Raw genomic sequence first — 22,541 nt, 5'->3', positions numbered from 1 at the left:
ATTTAGGAAGTACGCATAGAGGTTAAAAGGAAGACAAAAACAAAAATGAAAACCATTCTTACACCGATCCACACAGAATAATGGTGCAAATCATGAGCAGGCATAGCAGAATCATCAGGGGAGATTTGACCTATTCCAAGATACCAGGGTGATTGAGGCATAGGGTTAAGACTAAGATATATGCAGTTTAAACAAAGAAAAAAATCTTCCTAGATAATCTGCTCTGTATTACCATCTCTACCTCTCTGTCATTCTTCAGAGTAAGTGATATGGAAAAGGTAAGTTTGTAAAAAGTAATTTTCTAGATATTTTTATTGAAAAATTATATGATCTAAATAATTTCCTTCTGAAATCTCTTTTTCTTCAAAATGTAGTTATTTTCAGTGAAACTATTTCAGAAGTTAATTTTTCTACTTAATGGTAGTTGCATGGACTTTATTACTTTCAAAATTTGAACAAAAGTCATATGACATTATAAAATTAATTTTTTATATTTGAGTATCTTGTTTGAGATAAGATTGTAAAGGAAATCATGTGATTTGTTTTTTTAACATGACTAAATTTATTCTTAGAATTCTGTGTTTTGAATTTGCTGGTTTTCCAATTCTAGCAGTGACATCATGGCAAGAGACTGAATTTCTCTTAGCGTGTGCTTATTTTCAAAAAGAGAAGCTAATTCTAGCTCAACTTGCCTCTTAAGTTATGACTATGAGGATCATACAATAAAGAACTATATAAACAAAAAAGATCCAACCTCTTCCGGCAAGCAGTATGTATAGTGGTTAAGGGCATAGACTCTGAAGCCAGACTCACTTTGACCATAACCCTGACTGCTTTAAATAAGCTGAATTACCTTGGCTTTGTTACTTAACTACTTGATGCCTCAGTTTTCTCATCTTTTAAATGGGAATGATAATATTTCCAGGCCACCGTTATGAAGATTACATGGGAAAAGTTCCTGGTTTATAGTAAGTGTTGTTGTTATTACCCTAGCCCTCTAGTGCAAGTAGAATATACTTGAGTATGTGTGCAAGTAGTGTGAGCTGCCATCAGGAGGTTCTGATGTCTAGTTGAAAGCACAGGTCACAGTCTCTTTTTTCTTTACAACTGTGTTGTTTTAATTATACTCTCCTAAGTATTTATGTGAACAAAATTAATTATTTTTAGAGAACTAGAAATTTGTCACTATGGGAGGTAAAATAAGCAAACTAGAGGTAAAATTTAAGGGAGAAGTCACATCTTTAAAATTTTTTAAATTATAATTTCTGTTAATTTTGTTTGGTTTAGACAGATTTTCAATTTAACCTCTGGGTTATTCTGAAATAACCTCTGTTCTCTTGATTTGGAGCAGACCAGGGTCACTCTGTTGAGGCCCAACACTGAGGCTATGGGTAACTTAGTGGAAATGACACCTGCCTAAGCCCCTTACAGTGTGGTGGGCCTCATTAGCTGACTGGAAATAAAGTAAAGCCAAAGGATGTTTGGCACACAGATAAAATCTCAATCAGCAAGACATAGATAGTAAAACATCAGCCTCACTGTAGTCATAAAAGGAATAAGGTGTTTCAAATTATTAAATAGAAAAACCTAGGATTGTATGTATTCAAAGGCAAAAAGTCTGATCAGTCAATTAAATGAAAACTTAAATCAACCTTGAAAAGTATTATACATATAACTAAATTACCTCTCAATTTGGTATCAGTGATAACAGGACTAAAATATTTATAATTTTTCAAATACCCCCAATAGTGTTTTGCATGAATTAAAAAAAAATCAACAATAGCAAGACAGTACAGTAACAACAGAATGTTGTGGATCAGATATCTTTGTTTTCAGTACTTCCTGAAAAAAACAGTTATCACTTCATTTGTCTCATTTTTAAGAAAAAAGTTAACGAAGAGTAACATCTCAGCTAACACAGTCAATTAGTGGTTGTCCCTGTAAGTCCTGTGGTTTATGCAGTCATTTTATCTCCGATTCTTTTCTGATACAATGGGAGGAAAAAAAGATCTACTGTATACTTCTTGGAGAAAAGTCAGTTCATAGCAACAATTTTTAGTGAGGTAGATATTAAAATGAAGCGAATAATTTATGTACTTCAGAATCATATCATTAAGCATTCTGATAAAAAATATTGCATTTTAAATTTATCTTACTAAGGGATTTTGGGTTTATCATCTAATTACTGCAGCCAATGATAACCCCCAAATATTATTGATTTTTAACAAAATAGGCAAATCACACCAATAAGAATTTATTAGGATTGGAAATGAACATATGAAAATCTGGTAAAAATCAAGGTTAGGTCCAATTCTTGTGGCGCAAATCATTTCAAATATTACATTTAAATCATTTTAATTAGAAAACTATAAAAGTAAATTTAAAATGAATTTACTTATTTTTAAGTGGAGACTCTTCCTGTTTTGAGTAAACTTCACTATATGTAGGATTTGCATTTTATCCATGTATCCACTTAGTAGACATTCATTTAGGAGTTTCTTTATAGCTTCTTCTTGTGGGTGATGATTGCAGTCTGCAATTTATTTTATGAAGATATTAGTCTTGGAGAGCATTTACCATGAAGAATGTTTTGTATTTATGTTTAGCATTTATCTTTTTAAAGTTACTGTATTTAAGTATGAAAAAAAAGCCCAGACACAAAATAGAAGAAATCTTCCTCTGAGAGTAATGAATAAAATGTGGATTAGCATAAAGAGTAATAATAAATATATTTTACCCTGGCCTTCCCTTAACTCAAAACACTTTTATGTTCTTATTAAAAATGAAATGGTGAGCAAAATCGTGTCATCTATCATTCCAACAGTGGGTGTTTATTTAAATAAGAAACATTTAGTAAAATTAAAAATATGTGTAAATAATATGTAAAATTAGAAATATTTTTAATATTAAAAATTCAGATATTTTTCAAATCTTGATTGGAAAGACTTTGAATATACTCAGGAGACTTGAAATCATCTTACTTATATACTTTGATATACTGTAATGACTGGAAATGTTTAATGTTCAGGGCAATTGCTTTCAGAGTAAGCCTTATATCCCCAGACAATCGCTATCTATCAAAGTAATATTTTTCTTTTGGTAATTTACGAAAACCACAACAAACATGACCACAGGCTAAGTAAATATGGGAAAATCAGTTGAACAGGGATATCTTCTCTTGGATTCACAGTGCTCTATTCCCTCTTACAGTGCCACTGGCAAAAAAATTACTCTCTTATTTAAAATATAAATATAAATATATATATATAAATCTACCCTGAATCAGCTCCATGATATCCAGACAGGTTCAGTAAAGGCTAGCATCACATTCTGTCTTACTTGAAGACAGTAACAGTATTTAAAATGAACAAATTTTTAGCTTGCTAATCCACTTTCATTACAGAAAATTGAACCTGGGTTATATATTTCTGTGTTACAAATCTGCCTGGCATGCAACATGCTAAGATAAATGCCACCTTGCTTTTAGTCACTCACATGAGAATTACAGCAAAAACACTTCAAAAAGAAAGTGAATATATTTTAGAAAATATCTAATATTTTCAATTTCAGAAGACAAAAACAATTTGAAGTACTAGAAGAAATCTACTGAATTTAACTATCGCTTGTTTTTATTCACGGCAACTATTTCAGATGCATGTGCTCTCTGTATGGAAAGTGTGATTTTCTTTAGATTCTTCTATCTTATGAGGGTACATTTGGAACTGAATGTTACTGAGAAAAGGATAAGTTTGTGGTCTGAGATCTTCGATTGGCTGAGCTTTCTTGGTCACTGTGTATGGTTGGCCAGTAGTGAAGTTAGCAGGAACAATAATTCAAATTAATTAAATTAGTTAACTTAATTCAAATTAACTAAATGAATTCAACTCAATACCTCTTCCTGGTATCTCTGATGATTTTTAGCCCTATTCAGTGTTCAGCAAAAGTTTTCTGTAGCGGGCCAGGTAATAACTATTTTTAGGCTTTGTGAACCACATGGTCTGGGTAGCAGTACTAAACTGTTGTGGTGAGAAAGCAGCCATAGACAGTAAGTAAATTCGTGAGCTTGTCTGTGCTCAGGAAATCTCAACAGGTTTTCCTGAACAGTGTGCTTTTCTGGATGGTCATTTTGCTGCTTGTTGTGAACTTATTCCCTACTGTGGAATGCTCTAAGACCACCACAGTTCACATTTGCAGCAAGAGAGGAGGCTAGGCTGCTCTGCCCTAGTGCGTTTTTAAATATCCATTATATATGAGTAGTGTTCTTTAATCTTTTATTTTTTTCTTTTTTTCAAAGTTTCGTTGCAAAACTGATAAATGTATTCCATTCTGGTGGAAATGTGACACCGTGGATGACTGTGGTGATGGATCTGACGAACCAGATGACTGTCGTGAGTACACTGGCAGATGCAGGAATTTAGAATTTAGAGCTCCTTACATCCCAGACCTGGAAAATTGAAGCTAGATCTTAAGTATTGCCTTCTGATAGCTTTCCAAAATTGAAACAGAAAGGTTTTATGTCAGGAGTTAAAAATACAGCAAAAATTGTTGCAATGTCTTGTGTATGTCTCTGATCACTGTTACATCTACAATGACACCATCAGCACTTTGTATTAGTTTTCTCTTTCTCAATTTCTTTTTTACTTTAGAATAACTAAACTCATCATGTAACAATCAGGAGAGTAAAAATCAGCATGATTTTGACTTAAGATATCATTAAATCAGAAGCAAAAATGGGCAAGTTTTCAGAATGCCACTCAATGACTGAAATCTTGACTTTAGGGATACGGTCCTTCAACTTTTCTGTCAGTATTAAAATACTGAAAATTCTTTAAAAGTCAAATTTTTCCAATGTAAGTCATTAGTTGGCTGTTAGTCAATTTACTATGCTCTTAGTAGTTGCCTTAAAGTGACTACCAATTATGTCTTGACATTTGACTGTCATTGGCATGGTTAGGTGCTATTTTTTTAAGCTATCTTTGGTAACCTAGGTTGTAATGGACAATCAGCAGACTTTTCCTTGTTAACCTTTTATAGTTCACTCCATGGGTCACTCTAATACTGTCCTGTCAAGTTGAAGATGCTTGTAGTCAATCATGATAATTCCCTCAACATCCCAGTAGATGGTTGCCTTGATTTGATCTTGACAATCGAGTTCAAGATCCTTAGGCTTGCACTAAAGAAAGAAGTATACTGTCTTAGTGAAAGCCAGCTACTTTCTGCTACAGAACTTTCCACCACATAATTACAAAGCTGTTTCAAACTTAGGACCTCTAGATAATTACTTGGATGAGCTGTATTCCATCTCTCTGGTCACTACCAAGTATATCAAACATTTGAAGTTTTTTTGCATATCTCATTTATATGTTTGAAATCAGTAAATAATATATTCAGTGAGAAGGAAAAAGTTTTAAAAGTCATTGCTTTTCTAATATTATTTTTCTCTTTCTGAAAGGTCCATTGCCCTTTGATTTTTTTTTTAATAAAGTTTTTGTTTTCACTGTGATGGACAATATATGAAGAGTAGTATCTGTATGACATAGGTATACTATTATGCCTGAATTATTCTTAAGTTACTGAATTAAAAAAAAATCAAGGAACGAGAAATTATGGTGGCCAATTGAGATTTACACAGTAAAATTTATTAATTTTCTCACAATAAAGTAAACTGTTCTGTGATATAGTAAAGTAAATACAACTTATTTTTGTAATTTATAGAAATAAGAATGAATGTGTTACTTTAGTTCTCATATTAAGATGACCTTTCCTGCCCAGATTTACTAAAGTGTTTTTTGAGGAATTATCCCCATAATGTCCTTCAGACAAAGTCAATAGCACCCAATGCTCTCCCTTCTAAAATATTTACAGCTCCTGAACTCTAATTTTAATCTTGAGTAAAATTTCATGCTGTAACCAAACTCATATGAAAAATTAACTACAGCTTTAGTATAACACACTTTTTACATTTACCCACTTTCAGAATATTTGGTGAACAAATATAACTTTAATGTCTTTTGAAGGGAACCAAAGAGGCATCTGGTATCTAAGAGTCTCTGTATGATCCTTATCCTGGTTAAATACCAATACTAAGTGTTTTTATTGGTGACATTATCTCTGTGATCTTTTAGTAAATGATCTATTTCTTGGAGTTGACGGGTTAACAGCTTGAACATCCGTAGGCATGACATTTTATTTTGAGAGTCATGTTGAGGTGGAAAATGATGTACGTGTGTCTGTCGAGTGTTTAGACTTCATTTTTGAGTAGCTGCATCATCAAAATTTGCAGGTATTAAGAGCCACTGACAATACCTATAATTTCACCTGAAAAAGCAGAAAAGCTTGATACCAGGTTCACATACCTTCAAACTGCAATAATGTTATTTATGCAAATATAGTTAAGAGTGATGCATCAAGAATTCTCTGGCATCATAAGTTTGTAATTATATTTCCTATAACACTCTAATGCATCAAGGATCATTCTAGAGACACATTTAAAGGTCACATAGGCTTCCTAGTTATTTAACAGACACTGGAACTCCTTTAATATTTACAACCCTTCTTACGGAAAAGTTTTGGACAACCTCACTTGTACTGGACAAGATGACTGTGGGGATGAGGAAGATGAAAGGGACTGTCATAAGTCACCTCAGAATGTTCTGTTCTGTCTTACTTCTGACTCTGAACTGAAATTGGTCTAAAAATTACTATCCATACACCATAAGTTCATAAAGTATTGAAAAATACAACAGCAATTATGGGCAAAGAAATATTAAAGGAACTCGTATGTGAAGCAACAGGAAATAAAGGAAATGCAAGTTTAGATCATGAGAAAATTAAGTATCGCCCAGTTTAAACATTTAGTGTGATTAATTAATAAATGTTGTAAATTGAAGGTAAATGACGTTCAACATTTTAGAACTCACTTCTATGGAAGCCATGCATATATTGAGAGTTTTTTTTTTCATGTTAAGAAAATTTTAATTAATATTTTAATTATAAAAGTGTAATTTATCTTCCAAAGAAAGTTCAAAATATAATTTATTAATGTTTGATTGACTGATTTGAACTAATAAAGAGCATACTATTAATCTCAAAATCAGTGATTAGTAACACACATTAGGATCATCAGTGAAAAGATAAGTGTTTATTGCAAGTTGTGAGAAGACTTCAGAGTCAGATGTGGATTTAAACTTCAACTCCGGCACTTGAAACTTGTATATTCTTGGGTGAATTATTAGAATCCATGAGACTTACTTTCCTCATTTATAAAATGGTCATGGTGATCCCAAGGTGAGAAGTTTATAATGAGATTCAATTAGTAACTATATGTGAAAGAACCTAGCCTAGTGCATGATACAAAGTAGATATTCAATAGATCCTACTTTATTGTTATTATTGCTTAAATAAACTCAAAGAATATAGCAAAAACTGCTTTACCATGTAGGAGATATTTATTATAATAACATATGTATGGTATATAAAAATCTTTACTAGTTATGACATTGTCCTTATATATTAATAAGATTATAGGAATAAATATCAATAATTCTGATTTAAAATGTGATAGTTATAGAAAGTATTTGCTTTAAGGAATGCTGGGGAATATGTATTGAGGGAAGATGTTTCTCTCAACACATTACAGGCAGCAAAGTGATCAAAGAAATAATTTTTTAAGTGATATTGGAATAACTTTTTAAAAAATTACAATGAATTGTGCTCTGCCACTTAACCTCTCAATACCATGTCTTTGAAATGAGGAGACATTTAAATGTTTTAAATATATATATTTATATTTATATGTTGTTAATATCTTTCTTCTTACTGTTAGTTTATAAAATCTAATCTGGAGGTCATCTGAGCTGCTCAAAGCTTAACTGCACATCTGAATCTAGTAGCTCTCTGGATGTGAGACATTCACTTTGTGCTCTAGGATATGTTTAATATAATAATATAATAAATATGTTGAATGTCAGAAAAGCTCTGTTTAAGAAGTCATGAGCTAAGATTGTCATTCCACGATACCTGTATGTTTCCTCCTCTAGCGGAATTTAAATGTCAGCCAGGCCGATTTCAGTGTGGAACTGGGCTCTGTGCTCTGCCCGCTTTCATCTGTGATGGAGAGAATGACTGTGGGGACAATTCTGATGAACTCAACTGTGGTAGGTGACTACATTCTTAACTAAGGAACACGAATCTACTTCTTAACTGATTATGTCTGCACTGATTTAAATTCAGACACAGGCTTTAGCCCACATTTTTTGTTCTCTCTTTTAGACACACATGTCTGCCTCTCAGGTCAGTTCAAGTGTACCAAGAACCAGAAATGCATCCCAGTAAACCTCAGATGCAATGGGCAGGATGACTGTGGGGATGAGGAAGATGAAAGGGACTGTCGTAAGTCACCTCTAACTGTTCACTCTGACCTCTGACTCCCAGCTGAAATTGGTCTAAAAATTATTATTGTTCACCATAAATTTATACAGTGTTGAAAATATAACTGCAATGATGGGCAAATAATTCCAACTAGATGTCTATTGGGATGGTTAAGGAACTCTGTATAAAAATATATAGAAAATTAAAACATGGGTGATCTTTACTTAAAAGCTACCTGGAGATTATTACAAACATGAAAAAACATGCATTCATCCACATCGTCCTTAAGAGAAGCAGCAAAAACAAATTACAGGTGATTATGGTGCTTTTTTTAAAAATACAGATTTTTTTTTACCATATTAAGTAGCTGCAGGTAATTTTCTTCTGTTGATTTAATTAGTTACTTGAAATCAACTCTATTTTAAGTAGAGATTTTTTTTCCCTTAATAATAACATATTGAATGTATAATAAGAAACGAAATTCTGGGCAAAATAACCTAACAAAATCACTTGTTAAAAACTGTAAATAATACTCCTTCTAATGTATCTTAACAAGCTACTTCAAAAGACAATTGTAAAATAATTTTAATTCTGTTCACCTCTTATTTCAATCTCCCATGAAAGATAAATATACATGAAATGGGAGGCAGAACAGTTTATACATCATATACATACATGCACGTAGGCAGACCAGCACATACACACACATACATGTACATACACACACAGGATCTGAGCCATAGAGCACCTGTCAAGTTCAAGCTTTCAACAGAACTGCTGTCAACATTTCTGTCTTGCTGAAGTTTTATTTTATTCCTCTAAAACTTTTATTAGTAAATAATGTGCAGTCATCCGGCAATTTGATTAAGATGGTACATTCAGAATAAAGTCAGTACCAGTTCTTTATGGTTAGCCATTCTAGAAGCTGATCCATTAAACTAAGATTTGTGAAGCAGTTTATAGTTTGAGTCAGATGTTCACCTCTTCCCTCAAAATCTCAACACAACTAGAGGTTTTGATAAATTCTATGCCTTTTTTTTCCTCATTCACTAAATCTTCTGATTTTAGTCTTTTTCTATTTACAAAAACACTTATGTATAAATTCTTAAATTTATTTATCTGAAAAAATTTATTTTGAAAGACCCTGAATTCTTTATTTGTAAATTAGTTTCAAAATATCTAATCAAGGTGGGGTGGTTTTGAAAACTCTGATTTTTGTCAAATGCATCATTTGCAGAAATATGTTTTATTTTTTTATACTGCAACAGGTAATAGGAATACACTATAGATAATTAAAAGTTAAAACTTATCACCTTCAGGGTCTTATTAATTAAAAGATGATAGATTTTCAATTGATTAACTTAAAAATTTATTTGTTTTTTAATTAGAATGTCTATTCTTGTCCAAAGCTACATTTTAATAGATGCTTTCCTCTTCAGCCGAAAACAGCTGCTCTCCAGACTATTTCCAGTGTAAAACTACTAAACACTGCATTTCCAAGCTGTGGGTTTGCGACGAGGATCCAGACTGTGCAGACGCATCAGATGAGGCCAACTGCGGTGAGTGTTTTGTGACGGTGGATCCTACCTCTTGCATTTGTATCATCATCTGAGATGGCCGTAGTGAAATGAATTTGAACACAATTCTGATACAACTAGGGTCTAACATGCGAAAGTTTTTTCTCTGTGCTCCCAGAGTCAATAACCTCAGGTTAGCTATTTTATAAAAAGCATGGAGGGGTAAGGCAGAAGGGTTAAGTATTGCTTTAGCATAAGTCAAAACTGTTTCTAAAAAGACAGATCCGAAAGGTAAGATGAAACTGTCTTCTTATGTTAGCGTATGCACATGCTATTAGCATTTAATGAATAGAAACAATAAAACGCTATTTTCATATTGTTCTAGGCTTCATTTTTCTCCTTAAATACATACGATTGTTCATTTATCCAATGGTTATTTTTCATTCTTAAACACGGTGGGGAAAAAGAAAAAAGATAATAAAAGCATCTGTTCTGTTTTAGTAGATGACAGCAGTCATTTAAGTTAGCATGTTTCTGAAACATTAATATTTTCACTTAAGATCAATTATTTTATTTACAGTTATTATTACTTAACATTGCAGAAATGGAGAACATATGTATTCATTTTGTTTAATGCATTTGATTCTATCCTGAATATGTCAACAGTGAAACAGAAATAAAGTAATAGTTGTCATGTGTAACTCATTTTTATCAACATTTATGAAATATTAATTGAGGCTATTTTTTAGGTGACTGCACCAAACTTGGCATTGTTGGGGAAGCAAAAAACCATTTAATCTAGTAATTGATTAGAAAAGACAGAGTTTGTCCAAACTAAAGACAGAAACTTCAGGCTTCTTAGAAAAAATTGTGTTAAATGCATTTGCTAGATTCCACCCTACTGTTAATTAACTCTTCTGGGAGAAATCAAAATGATGAAAATCATTTAGGTTCTTTGAAATTCCATTATATTGAACAATACTCATGAGCTATATGTATAATCACAGGCAACAATAGGTCATTAAGAGTTTTTTTTCTAGTACTGTCTCCATATAACTGTGTCTTCAGGACATGCAACCAGTATGGCTTATCACTTTATAGTATCATAAAACCACCATTTCTCACTTTGTGGAATTGACCTTCATAATCAATTCACAAAGCATCAAACCACATCCATCACCAGTTTGTCCATAACACTTATCAAGGACTTTTTCAGATGAGTTTATATTACTGGCTATTTTGCTCTCTTGTCTTTTGTATTTTTGTTTACCAAAGCAACATGGAATAATGACATATTAGCTATCTGAAAAATTTCTTGGATGAAATGTTTTTTTTCTCTATTTTACTCTTCTTCTTCCTCACTTTGATGTGATTTAACTGTTTTGGTATGTTACATTGTTCAAACTGATAATTATTAATCATCATAATAAGAATAATGCCTAATATTTATGTGGTGTGTACCGTATGGCCCAAGAAATGTGTTAAAGGCTTTATAATGATTACTTCATTTAATCTCCTTATTATCCCTATTTTATGGTTGAGGAAAATGAGATCCAAGGAGTAACTTACCCCAAATCCTACAGCTAACAAGTGGCGGAACTGGAACTTGAATCCAGGGTTATTTGACACCAAAGCCTCTGCTCTATGACCATAGCATGAATCCACATCATTTTTTCTATATAAAAAGAAAATATTTAAATATTTTCCATTATAAAGTTATATAGAATTCTCCTAGCCACAATTATTGCTTTAAGTTCCAGACCAGTATACAAATATATACATACATACAGAAAATGGGGGAAAGGATGAATAAGGGTTACCATGTAATTTATCTTAAACCCACTCTAAAATGTTACCGTGGACAGGTGCTAATTTAATTTAAAGAAACTTCTTCTACATCATATTTTAGCATGGCATTTTTCAATCCTTATTTTTGAAGGAGCTAAAAGACCACCTCTTTCCCCTTTCTTCGGTCTTCAATACATATAGAAATGCCATGTATTTTTGCTAATTCCGTTAACACCCTTGTGGGATAGTTCCTCGTTTGATGCTTTATTGAGTGGGAAAGAAACATAACACTCCTTAAAGATTAACCCTATCAAGCTAAGGCCTTATTATTTGAATCTGAGTTACATGTTTCTTTGTGGGTGAGAATGGGCCTTGTCTAGAAGAAGGGATGTGTTTCACTATTTCACATGTCAAGTGGCCTAGCAGGCTGTAGTGTAGACTTGCATTAAATGCTGTTGAGAAACTGGCCCATTCGTTGTTGCAAAACCTCCATTTGCAACCCATTTTTATTTCAGTTGCCGTCTGTACTTTCTTAGCCCAGTGCTCAGTTTAGGGGGAGATTCTTTTTTACTCTTGGAGTTCACCTAGCCCTTACATCTTATTTTTCAGCACCAATATTTGTATTTATCTATAGTTTTATATCTAATTGTCTTCTGTCAGTTCTAAAGTTCCAGGATTATAGTTTGTTTTACCTTGACCTAAATTAAACAATTTGGTTTGTTTTGCTTTTAATTGTGTAAATAAAACCAATGTAGAAGCACACATGCAAGGGAGAGGGAGAGAGAGACAGACAGTCACTATAGAAACGCCTAACAAAACAGAGCACAGTAACTTAACACAAAGTACACATGTAGTATAGGGAACTAAATAACCAGTAATGTGCAAATATTTTTAAAATTATTTGATTTTTATATTTACCAAAATATCACATGTTTATTGCAGTCAGCCCAGTGTAGCTTTTGAGATCTTACGAGTACTTGCAAATTTAACAGCTAATGCTCAATATTTGTAAAAAATTGTATGGTAATCATTTCTAGGTTAGCACAAGGAGGCTTTGAAATCACTTTGAATAGATGTAGATGAAATATAGTTTAGGAGTCTTTGTCCAGTAATCTAGTCATGGTGAGACTTTGAATTTAAAAATTAAATTAACTACATAGTTTCCCATCTTATTACAGCTAGATTTTGAGATGGTTGTATTTGAGTCCATGAAAGCTACATTTGGCACGTTTGGATTTAAATTGAAAAACATTTTTAAAACACCTTTTAATTCTATTTTTGTATAAATATAGATTTAAATCTATGCTACCTTCACAGTTGTAGCAAGATACAGTGGGCCTGTCTTATCCACAGGTTCCACATCAGCAGATGTGGAAGGCCGACTGTACTAAGCTATTTTGTCTAAGTGACTTGAGCATCCATGGATTTTGGTATTCGTAGGGATCCTGGAACCAATCCCCTGTGGATACCAAGGGAAGATTTTAGTTTTAACTTTGTTTTATGAGTTGTTAATAGTTATTATAAAATTATTTCTTTTTGCCTGAGGTTGTTTATTCTTTCCTCACTCTATGCCCAAATAAAAGAAAGCTTTTTAAAACGTAGATATACACACTTCTACTAGACTATTGATGTTAACTACTCTTGGAAGGCTGTTACACTATTTATTACAATATTGGGCCAGCGCCACATTTGAACACCTGACCACAATCAGTAGACTACTCCAACTGTGGCAGCTCTGGGCTTTTCATTAAGAATCTCAGTTTCAAACTTTCTTCACCTTCTACCTGCCATTTTCTATTTTAGGAATGAAATGAGCATTTAGGGATTTGACGGATCTGTACTAGATTCATAATTCTTTGTAACAGAGTTGAAACTTTTCTACAATTTGACTCTCATAAGATGATATCAGAATATGTCTTTCCATTATGTTCTCTCTCCCTGGCTTATAGTTTAGATTCTCAGTGCCCTAGATCCCTATGAAACATTCTTTTCATCAGTTTTATGCCTGGGCTTTCCTGGTCAACTATGAACTCACCACTCCACTCTCTAGAATCAGCTGTTTGTGCTGCCACATCGCTCCTCCCTGTGGTCTCATTTCCTGCTTTCTTCTCCTACATCATTTCAACTTACCTAGAATTCTGTGTCATCAAAGAGAGTCTTGCTTTCACACTGGTTCAGAGTCGTTTGCTGCTTTTGAACAGTCTTGATTTATAACCAACCTGCTGCTTGGCTAATTATTTTTACTTAATGCAGTCGTTATAATCACACTAGCTGGGGCTTGTGAAAGGAACTTGAGCTTCCTACAGTAGCTTTGTACTTTCCACAGCCTGGATTTCAAGCATGACACTGAACACACTTAAACCAAAAGACAGAACCCGTCAATGCTTGCTTTTATTTTCCCTTAAATGTCTGATGAAATTTGAATTGGGTTACTCAAGCTATGAGAATATAAGAAAAAAATATATTTTTTAAGTTAAAGCAAGTGTAATACATATTAAATTATAAGATATTTCAAACACAAAGACTTGCACAGAAAGTTACACAATTATATACCTGTACCATTTTTAATAGACTTTAACATTTGGTCTAAGATATCTCTTAAAACATCTAAATCCCTACAATAACAACTAAAGCCCCCCTCTATCCTTTCCCCTTAACCTTCCTCCCCTTGTCCTGAAGTGGCTACATATCATTCACACGTATTTTTTTTTTAATTTTACTGTATTAGTGTGCATTTATTAATATGTACCTGATAGTTTAGAGTATTTTAAAAGTTTACATAAATGGTATTATATTTTCTATATTAATTTGAGGCGTAAGATTTTCTAGTAGTACAGTGTATTCATGTGAATAACATATTTCCATACTAAAGATAATTTCTGCATGTCTCAATTATTACACATTTGTTGGCAAATAAGGTACAAAATGTTTTATTCAATCTGTGCTATAGACACCACGAAATCTCAGTTCTCTGCTCAGTTGCTTTAATTGTTACCTTAGATGAAAGTTTGTTAAAAGCAGATGTGACAACATCTAGAGGCAGGAATCTGTTAACCCTACAGGCAATATTAGGCTAAATGTTATACTTAGGATGGAAGGCTTGGAATGAGCCTGAAGAGGGAAGCTCTGATACTAATGATTAACTATAGTAAAATAATTCATGATATTTGAATTAGTGACTTGTGAATTTAGTTACTTTCAAAAATAATTTCCACTTAGAATAGCATTTAGTAAATGTTAGTTCTATGATTTCAAGATAATCTAGGGGGGAAAGATCTGTGTTCATACATGCAGGAAAGGATGATATACTAAATTCTGTACCTTGGAAAACAGTGCACACTTACATATATTTTGTTAAAACATCTGTTACTGTTTTTAATTAGTGTTTCCTGAATTTAAATATAGGTTACAGATTTATGTATTTTGATTTGTAACAAATTATCTGAACATCCTCAAGTGACTTTACCCTGCTACGTGGCTGTGACTTTTTTTGGGAGGGGTGGGGTGAGGGGGTTTATTGTTGAGGGAGGCTGCTGGGAGACTGATTTTAAATTTTCTGACATGTGGCATCATAATATCTCTTAGTTATTTGGAAGGGTAGGATTATATATGTTTATGTTAGCAGGTAGGGAGGAGAAAGGGCCTCTAATCCATACATTCTTTGGACCCCTTTTGGTCTCTGCTACCTGATTGGTCTGATCTGTAGTAACTAACCTGTGCTGTGGAGTGCTGGCATCACCACTCTTTGCTTGAGTATAGGCTCAGCTATTTGTCTCCATGATTCCATTCTTGGTGAGCTGCAACCTGATCTTAAGTTTCTGCTGATACATGAAACCTCTTGAGCTAAGATCTTCATGGAGACACATGATCGTGCAAATCTCCAGGTCATGTCAGGAGCCAGGGAGACTGCCTCATGCTTACCTACCTAGCTACCACCGCTATTAATGTCATAGGATCAGTTACTCCTGAATTTTGTTGACTGTGTTATACACTCGACACTAGATGTTTCTCCTAGAAGCTTGGCATGGCCCCAAGATAAAAACTTTGGCTCCAATAGAGCCCTTGAAGAAGAGCCTCTCTGTAGGAATGGGACCATGAAATTGTCTTCTAGCTTTTATACAAATAAATGAATGAATTATGTGTGACTGAATCATTAAATAGTCTAAGTGGAACACATTTGGTCTTTTTATAAATTATCTTCAGTAATTTTTATGCATTGATCATCTCTCTACCAAAAGGATGTACAATTATTTGGTGATGTTTTATTTTTTCTCTGAATAATGAGAGGAAACTGTAAGATTTAATTTTTATTGTACAAAACTAGAAAGAAGCCCACACAATGAGTCAGGAAGCCTGCCAAATATTCCACACTCTGGATTGATCTGAAGTAAAAGCCAGGAGAGTAAAATAGCTTTTTGCTTGTTGAGGCTTATAGTTGAGTTTGTAAAGGAGGGGAACTACATATTTGTTTTAATAAGAACTGGGTTGTGCAGTTGGTTTTGTTTGTTTGTTTGTTTTTTTAAGAAATCGAGTCACAAATTTAACATTTCTGTGATATTTTTGTTTGAAAAACTTCATCCTTGTTATACTGCTCCCCTCATCCTTGGCCAAGTATATTTGATTCTCATAAAATAAAATAACACACATACATATGCACAAACCCTAGTTGCAGATTTATAGCAGTACCTAGGAAGCACACGTATTAGATGCTGTATTAAAAAAAAGTATGAAATGTAGAACTTTAAAAATTTGCCTCCTATAACCTACTTTTAGAACAAAAATATGTGTGTTTCTTTTAGTTTATAAGATTCTGTTCACATATCTTTTGGGCTGGCAATTTCCTTAGAGAATATTCTATCATTTATATTTTCAGGTGTTATTTAATGTTGTTTAGTACCATGTATATATGATTATACTGTATATTAATGAATGAAAGTAGGTAAAATGAAAGATTATATTGCTTCTTCTCAACAGCAACACCTGATAATGCACCTCTACGTAGAAGGTACTTTTGTTTATTCCTTTAAGAAAACTTAGATTTGTGCTTATATGTTAAGATCAATTTGAGGATCCAAGTGGTATCAGACTTTGTTTACAAAAAGACTATCCATTTTCAGCCATTAACATTTCAGGACAAAATATAGTAACGCATAAGAAATGACCTATTGTAGAGTTGTGACTGTAACATTTATTAGCTTTGTGATGTGTATGTAGGAGACAGATGTGGTATAGAAGATGATTCTGATAACCATACTTATTCTCCAATCAGTGTTAGATTCAATGCCTGGGCTGCAAAGCCTCTGGGCTAGATTTTTTATGTCATCAGGCCACTGTTCGTATATGGTTCCTTGTTCAGAGTTCATATGGGAAATAATGGGAGTGGAAAGAGAGGTGACGTAGGGTTTAGTGTGAAACAATGAACTCTGTTACCTCTTTCTGGGTTATGGATGCCAGAGTAAATTATTACTTATTTTTATTTCCATTTGAAGTCTTAACCTTCTAATTAATATTTTTATTTTTCAAATCCGAAATTCTTGAGAGGTATTTTTAAAGGAATATGAACAGAAATTCTTCATGATGAGTTTCCTTTGACCGAAAGCAGAATTGATGTGAAAAATATTATTTAAGGGCTAGAGAGATAAAATAGAGAGTGGATCTACCCTGTGACCAGAGATTTCTCATTCCTATGGATCATATCCACATGAGTACAACACTTCCCATCAAAATTCTATGTTCTAAGAAAGAGACAAACCTCCAGTATATAAATATTTCCCTTTTGATACAGTTACTGGGTTTTGACTAATATTTGAAAAAAAGCAGAATATAAACTGATACTATTTATTAAAGTTCAAGCAAATCTAATATGTTTTCAAATAATATTTTTGATTAATGGTATTTGGGTTACATGAATTGTATTATCTTACTCAAGCAATCAGATTTCTAATTTAAGTTCATATATTTATATTTAACCTTAAACTAATAAAAAGTTACAGAATATGTGTATACCTGCAATAATATTATAGTAACCATTTTGCTGTAAATACTAATATCAAATATTAATGTTAAATTAAATATATGGTATTTTGTTTTAGTTCATTAAAATCAATTATTCAGGAATTGAGTGTACTGACAATTAGTGTTAAATACTGAGTGTTAAATATTGAGTGGCTGACTCAATAAAAAAATCCATATCAGAATGCTGGGAACTTATTTTTTATAAACTGCCATGCAGCTTTAATTAATTAAGCTATTGAAAGAGTAACATCTAACCTGTTTCAACTTGTTGAAGACGTTTCTAAAGTATTAATCTAATTTTTTTCTATCACCAAGTAAACAGTACTGGCAGAAATGTCATATTACTTAATAGCATATATAGCTATTGATCCACATTTTGAATATTCTTATATTACATTAAAAAATCAAATATGGAATCTGTTTATATTTTAGTCTTCTTTGTAATTAACTTCTGAATCCTAAAAACAAAATGTACTCAGAAAATTCAATATATTACTTAATTCCAATTAATCATGTTTTTCTATAAAAGATCATACAGCTATGTCTCTTAACAATTACATCTGTGTATCAGTAAGCTAGATGCCTCATATGGATATTTCTATCTGTTTCTAGAAACTATTCATAGATGGTGAGGTGTTATGTTACTTTATGGATTCCTATCCTAGAAGTTCTTTGGATGAACTTAGAGTTCTTGGAATGAGCATATCCCCAGTCCCATGATAATTACTGCTTCAAGAAGAGAATCTTTTGGATTCTCATATCTTCAGTTTGGTCTTTTATCGTTTAAAACCACAAGATCCTTGGTATAAAGAGGCACTGAGCAGTAGAAATCTCACTGGGTAACTATCAGGGAATCACAGAGGTATAGGAAACTACCTCTAGTAATCATAAATCATTTTATGAACTCAGTACCCTGACAATTCAGCCAGTTCTTTTTAAATAAAGAACATTTTCCTGAGTCAGAGGGGAGAAAATTGAGAATCAATCACTTAAAATATGAACAAAAATTTTTTTTCTGTCTGGATTTACCATGTCCATTTCATAATATCCAAATAGAGGTAATTGCAGATCAGATTTGTTAATATTTCTTAAAATTATTATTGGGAACATGTAATTTAAAAGCCTGGTATTACCAAGAGATATTACCAATGGATATTGGTATTACCAATAGGGAATTTGAAAATTATGCACAAGGCTGAATTTCAAGGGGCTTTCACAGCAGCACCCCTGTTCTTTGCAGAGGAAAGCACCAGGACTTTTAAAATCTCTGGATACAATCAATTCATCCTACGACATACTTTGGGCCCAGATTGTATTACTTGTTTTCTTTTTAATATTTTGCTTGTAGAGCTAAGCTTGATTTTTATATCTTTATAACATTCATTTATTTTAAAAATTAATAAACATCTACTGAAAATGTTAAGTAAGCCATTATATATACTCAGGGAATTCAAAGTCTAATAATAAGGATAGTTTTGAAAGCTCATCATGCTAGGCATTGTGCTAAACTTTATGTGTGGATTATATCATTTAATCCTCACAACAATCCTACAAGAGAGGATGTTATGTGAGAGAGTATAACTATCATTATTCCTATTTTATAAGTAAGGATATAAGGCTCAGAGAGTGTAAGTAATTTTCCCAGGATTACCCAGGTAGAAAATGAGTAAGCAGAATTTGATTTCACTGGAGATGTCTTCAGCCCCGTGCACTTAACCATTACTCAGTAGAGCTTCCTTGACCTGGCTTAAATTTGCAATAAGGCAAGGAATTAAGATGCAGATACAAATGATCCTAGACAAATAGGAATGGATAAATGTCATCAGAAAAAAGTGCATACTTAAATAGCATTTTTTTAAATAACATTGTCACTAATAGTGAGTGGGCGTAGGAGTGACAGTAAAGGGATGCCTTGTATATAGTCAATTTGAAAGCAAAACAATGTCATTAAATTCTAGCTTGACACAATTCTAGTTTGACACTAGCCTAACAAAATCCAATTCTCTCTTTGTTAAAAAGGGAGATTAGTGAGTGTTGAGTAAAGCCCTATTTTACCATGACCAAACTTTTCATAATGAAGCAACTAGAAAAAATGAAAGAACACTGAACAGGGGATAACCTTCTCAGCAGCCAGTCAATACTATGTAACACCCTGCTTATTCACTGTTAGAGCCATCTGGTACGTGATCCACAGCTTGCCATCCATGTCGTGCAGGTCACACGTTTGAAAATGTTGTCCTCCACTTGATTAACAGAATGAATGAACATGAATATAGATTTATTTTTTAGATCATGCATTTTCTCCTTCCTGAAACTTTTATAAATACATGTAATTGCTGTAGGTACGTACAAAGAGTATTTTCAGGAAATGGAGACATTCCTCAGAGTCTAACTCTATGCATAATGCAAGTCATTTAAGGAACTGCAACAGTGCTTTTAAAAATGGTATCTTCATTATATTCTTATTCAAAAGTCTCTACCAATCTAAATGAAGCATAAGTAATACAGACGATCTATTAATAGATAAAATGAATTCTAGAATTATTGTTATCAATGGTTATTAATTTTGGATGACTAAACTATTATTAAAATAGATTAAAATACAAGTGACTACTGAGAAGAGAATATTTGCTCATGCTAGTATTACTCTTAGTATACTTTCGAAAACTTTCACCATGCAGAAGTGAAGGTTATTGACACTGTGCTTTGTTCCAATTTTTTGAAAACTTTAAATAAGAAAGCATTTTTTTCTTATTTTATGAAATTTGGTAATTAATCACTGGGCATGAATTATCTAGATTCTTTTTTGGAAAAAAGTCTTGGCACTAAATGCTGTATTTTTTGGCACTGAAACAAATGCAAGAAATGAACATGCTAAAATCTCTAGTTTGGAGCAGTTAAGACAAAAGTAAATTGACTAAAGGTATGACTCTTTTTCAAAAACTATCGGATGTTGGGTAATGGGATGGCAGTACCAGTCTTAAATCCCAGAGCTTTCTTTGCGCTCTTTGGTTTTCACAGCTGGAATTTACTACTTCTTTATAGTGCAAAATTATTCATCCACCCGGTTTCATTTTTTTGGCTCAATGCTGTGACTTAGTAATTTTCAGCATCTTACTGACAGATGGAAAGTGTTCACTTACCATGTTGCTGAACTAACACGGAATGCATTTCTAAACCACAATAAAGGATGGAGCTGAAAGTGTCAAGTCCACGCAGTTTCATCTACAGTGGGTATATTGTTATGATGTTCATAGAATCTTCAAAGGAAAAGGATCATTAGAGGTCCTCTGGTTTTCACCTGCTTTAATAGGGCCACATCTATCATTCCTAATCAAACAAACAAACAACAAAAATACTTCTCTTTGTCTAGGTAATATGCTAGAATCACACTATAAATTAAGCCTATTTTTTTTCCTTTTAAAATATTTCCAGTGGAAATATTGAATAACCAAACGTTATCCTTTGGGTTAAAGTCCTTTGTTTAAGGACTCAAATTTTTTTACATCCTTCTTCAGGCCAAATAATTTCATTTTCTTTAATCTCTCTGCATGTGTTCTATTTTCCATTCTATTAATCAGCTGTATATCTCTCTCCTGAAACCTTCCCAAGTTCTATGCTTTGGGTAAGATCTATGGAACAGTATGCAGCATTTTTAGTTATATATGTGCTGAGTATCTCCTGTTCTCCATTGCTGTATGCCCACTCTTGTATTCTAATACTGCTTCTATGTTGTTGCATTTTTAAAGGTTCTAATGAAGCCTACTGTCTCCCTTGCCAAATTATAAATTCCAGGAGGGCTGGATCTATATATCTTTCTAATCCCTAATATATCCAGTACCTAGTACAGAATCTGGCACAGATAAATATTTGAGGAACGAGTGAAGGAAGGAAATTTTAAAAATACAGATTTTATTTGGTTCAACCGAATACAATACCTTTCTCCCCTAAACCTGAACTTTGGGAATCTAGTTTTCTTTCTTTGAGTTTATATGTATTTTATTTCATATTTGTGAAGAACTGCTTTTCCTTCTGATCAATTCAATAGTTGGGGCTTGATTAGTGTACAAAATCGGCTAAAATTGTAAGGGAATTTCAATAAAGAGAATCACTGACATGTTCTGTCAAACTTGTACAATGAGATGTGCCTCCTCTCTGTAGGAAGAAAGTGTGCTATGGCAGTACAATCAGGCAGCTTTCTGAAAAGAGCCTAAAACTCTGGCGTTACTGGCAACAGAGCTCCATTCTTGATTTCAAAATTCGTTAAGTGGATAGATTCTTCAGGTCTCTACTATTTCCTCATTTGTAAACAGATATAATACTTTTGTCCTTAGAAAGCTGATGAGAGGGTTAAAAGAAATAAAGGTATATGAGTACCTAGTAGATGTATAAGTACATAATAGACCCGCAGAAAATATTTTTTGTCCCTTTTTTCAGAACTTTTTGCTACATATTTAGTATTGACACAGGCTAAAACAATTGCACATTCTGTAATGGAGACAGAAGGGAACAAATAAAAGATTTAAATAAATACTATGAAATTTTATGACAATAAAATGGTTCTGTGAAATCTTGCTTTTTTTGTCAGAAGAGAGGAAAAAATAAAGCGTAGAGTTAATAACAAAGAGTTGGTGACTTAAGAGAATAATGCCCAGTGTATTAATAAATGTTAAAGAACATATGACTAGTATGAATCTTCAGGTACATATTATATGGTATCCAGGAAATCTTAGATTCACAATTCTGTATATTCACTACACATCCCTGTGAGTCCTGTTTGTTTAACAGCTTTATTGAAGTATAATTGGCATACAATAAACTGCATATATTTAAAATGGACAATTTGATAAG

The 22,541-nt window shown here is 32.8% G+C and overlaps 1 protein-coding gene across 1 annotated transcript in view; it reads left to right on the top strand.

The window, feature by feature from the left end:
* LRP1B (LDL receptor related protein 1B) overlaps window positions 1–22,541 on the top strand; it is a 1,532,882-nt gene that overhangs the window by 1,317,136 nt on the left and 193,205 nt on the right. Inside the window, exons 62-65 of the mRNA XM_059927092.1 lie at window positions 4,295–4,388; window positions 8,040–8,156; window positions 8,272–8,391; window positions 9,810–9,929. Of these exons, the coding sequence (XP_059783075.1) occupies window positions 4,295–4,388; window positions 8,040–8,156; window positions 8,272–8,391; window positions 9,810–9,929 (451 nt within the window). The remainder of the gene's footprint in view (window positions 1–4,294; window positions 4,389–8,039; window positions 8,157–8,271; window positions 8,392–9,809; window positions 9,930–22,541) is intronic.

Source organism: Balaenoptera ricei, chromosome 7 (assembly GCF_028023285.1).
Source record: "Balaenoptera ricei isolate mBalRic1 chromosome 7, mBalRic1.hap2, whole genome shotgun sequence".
NCBI classification, from domain to species: Eukaryota; Metazoa; Chordata; class Mammalia; order Artiodactyla; family Balaenopteridae; genus Balaenoptera; species Balaenoptera ricei.
The sequence above is the reverse complement of the archived record's forward strand: the minus strand, read 5'-3'. Positions and strand labels throughout refer to the sequence as shown.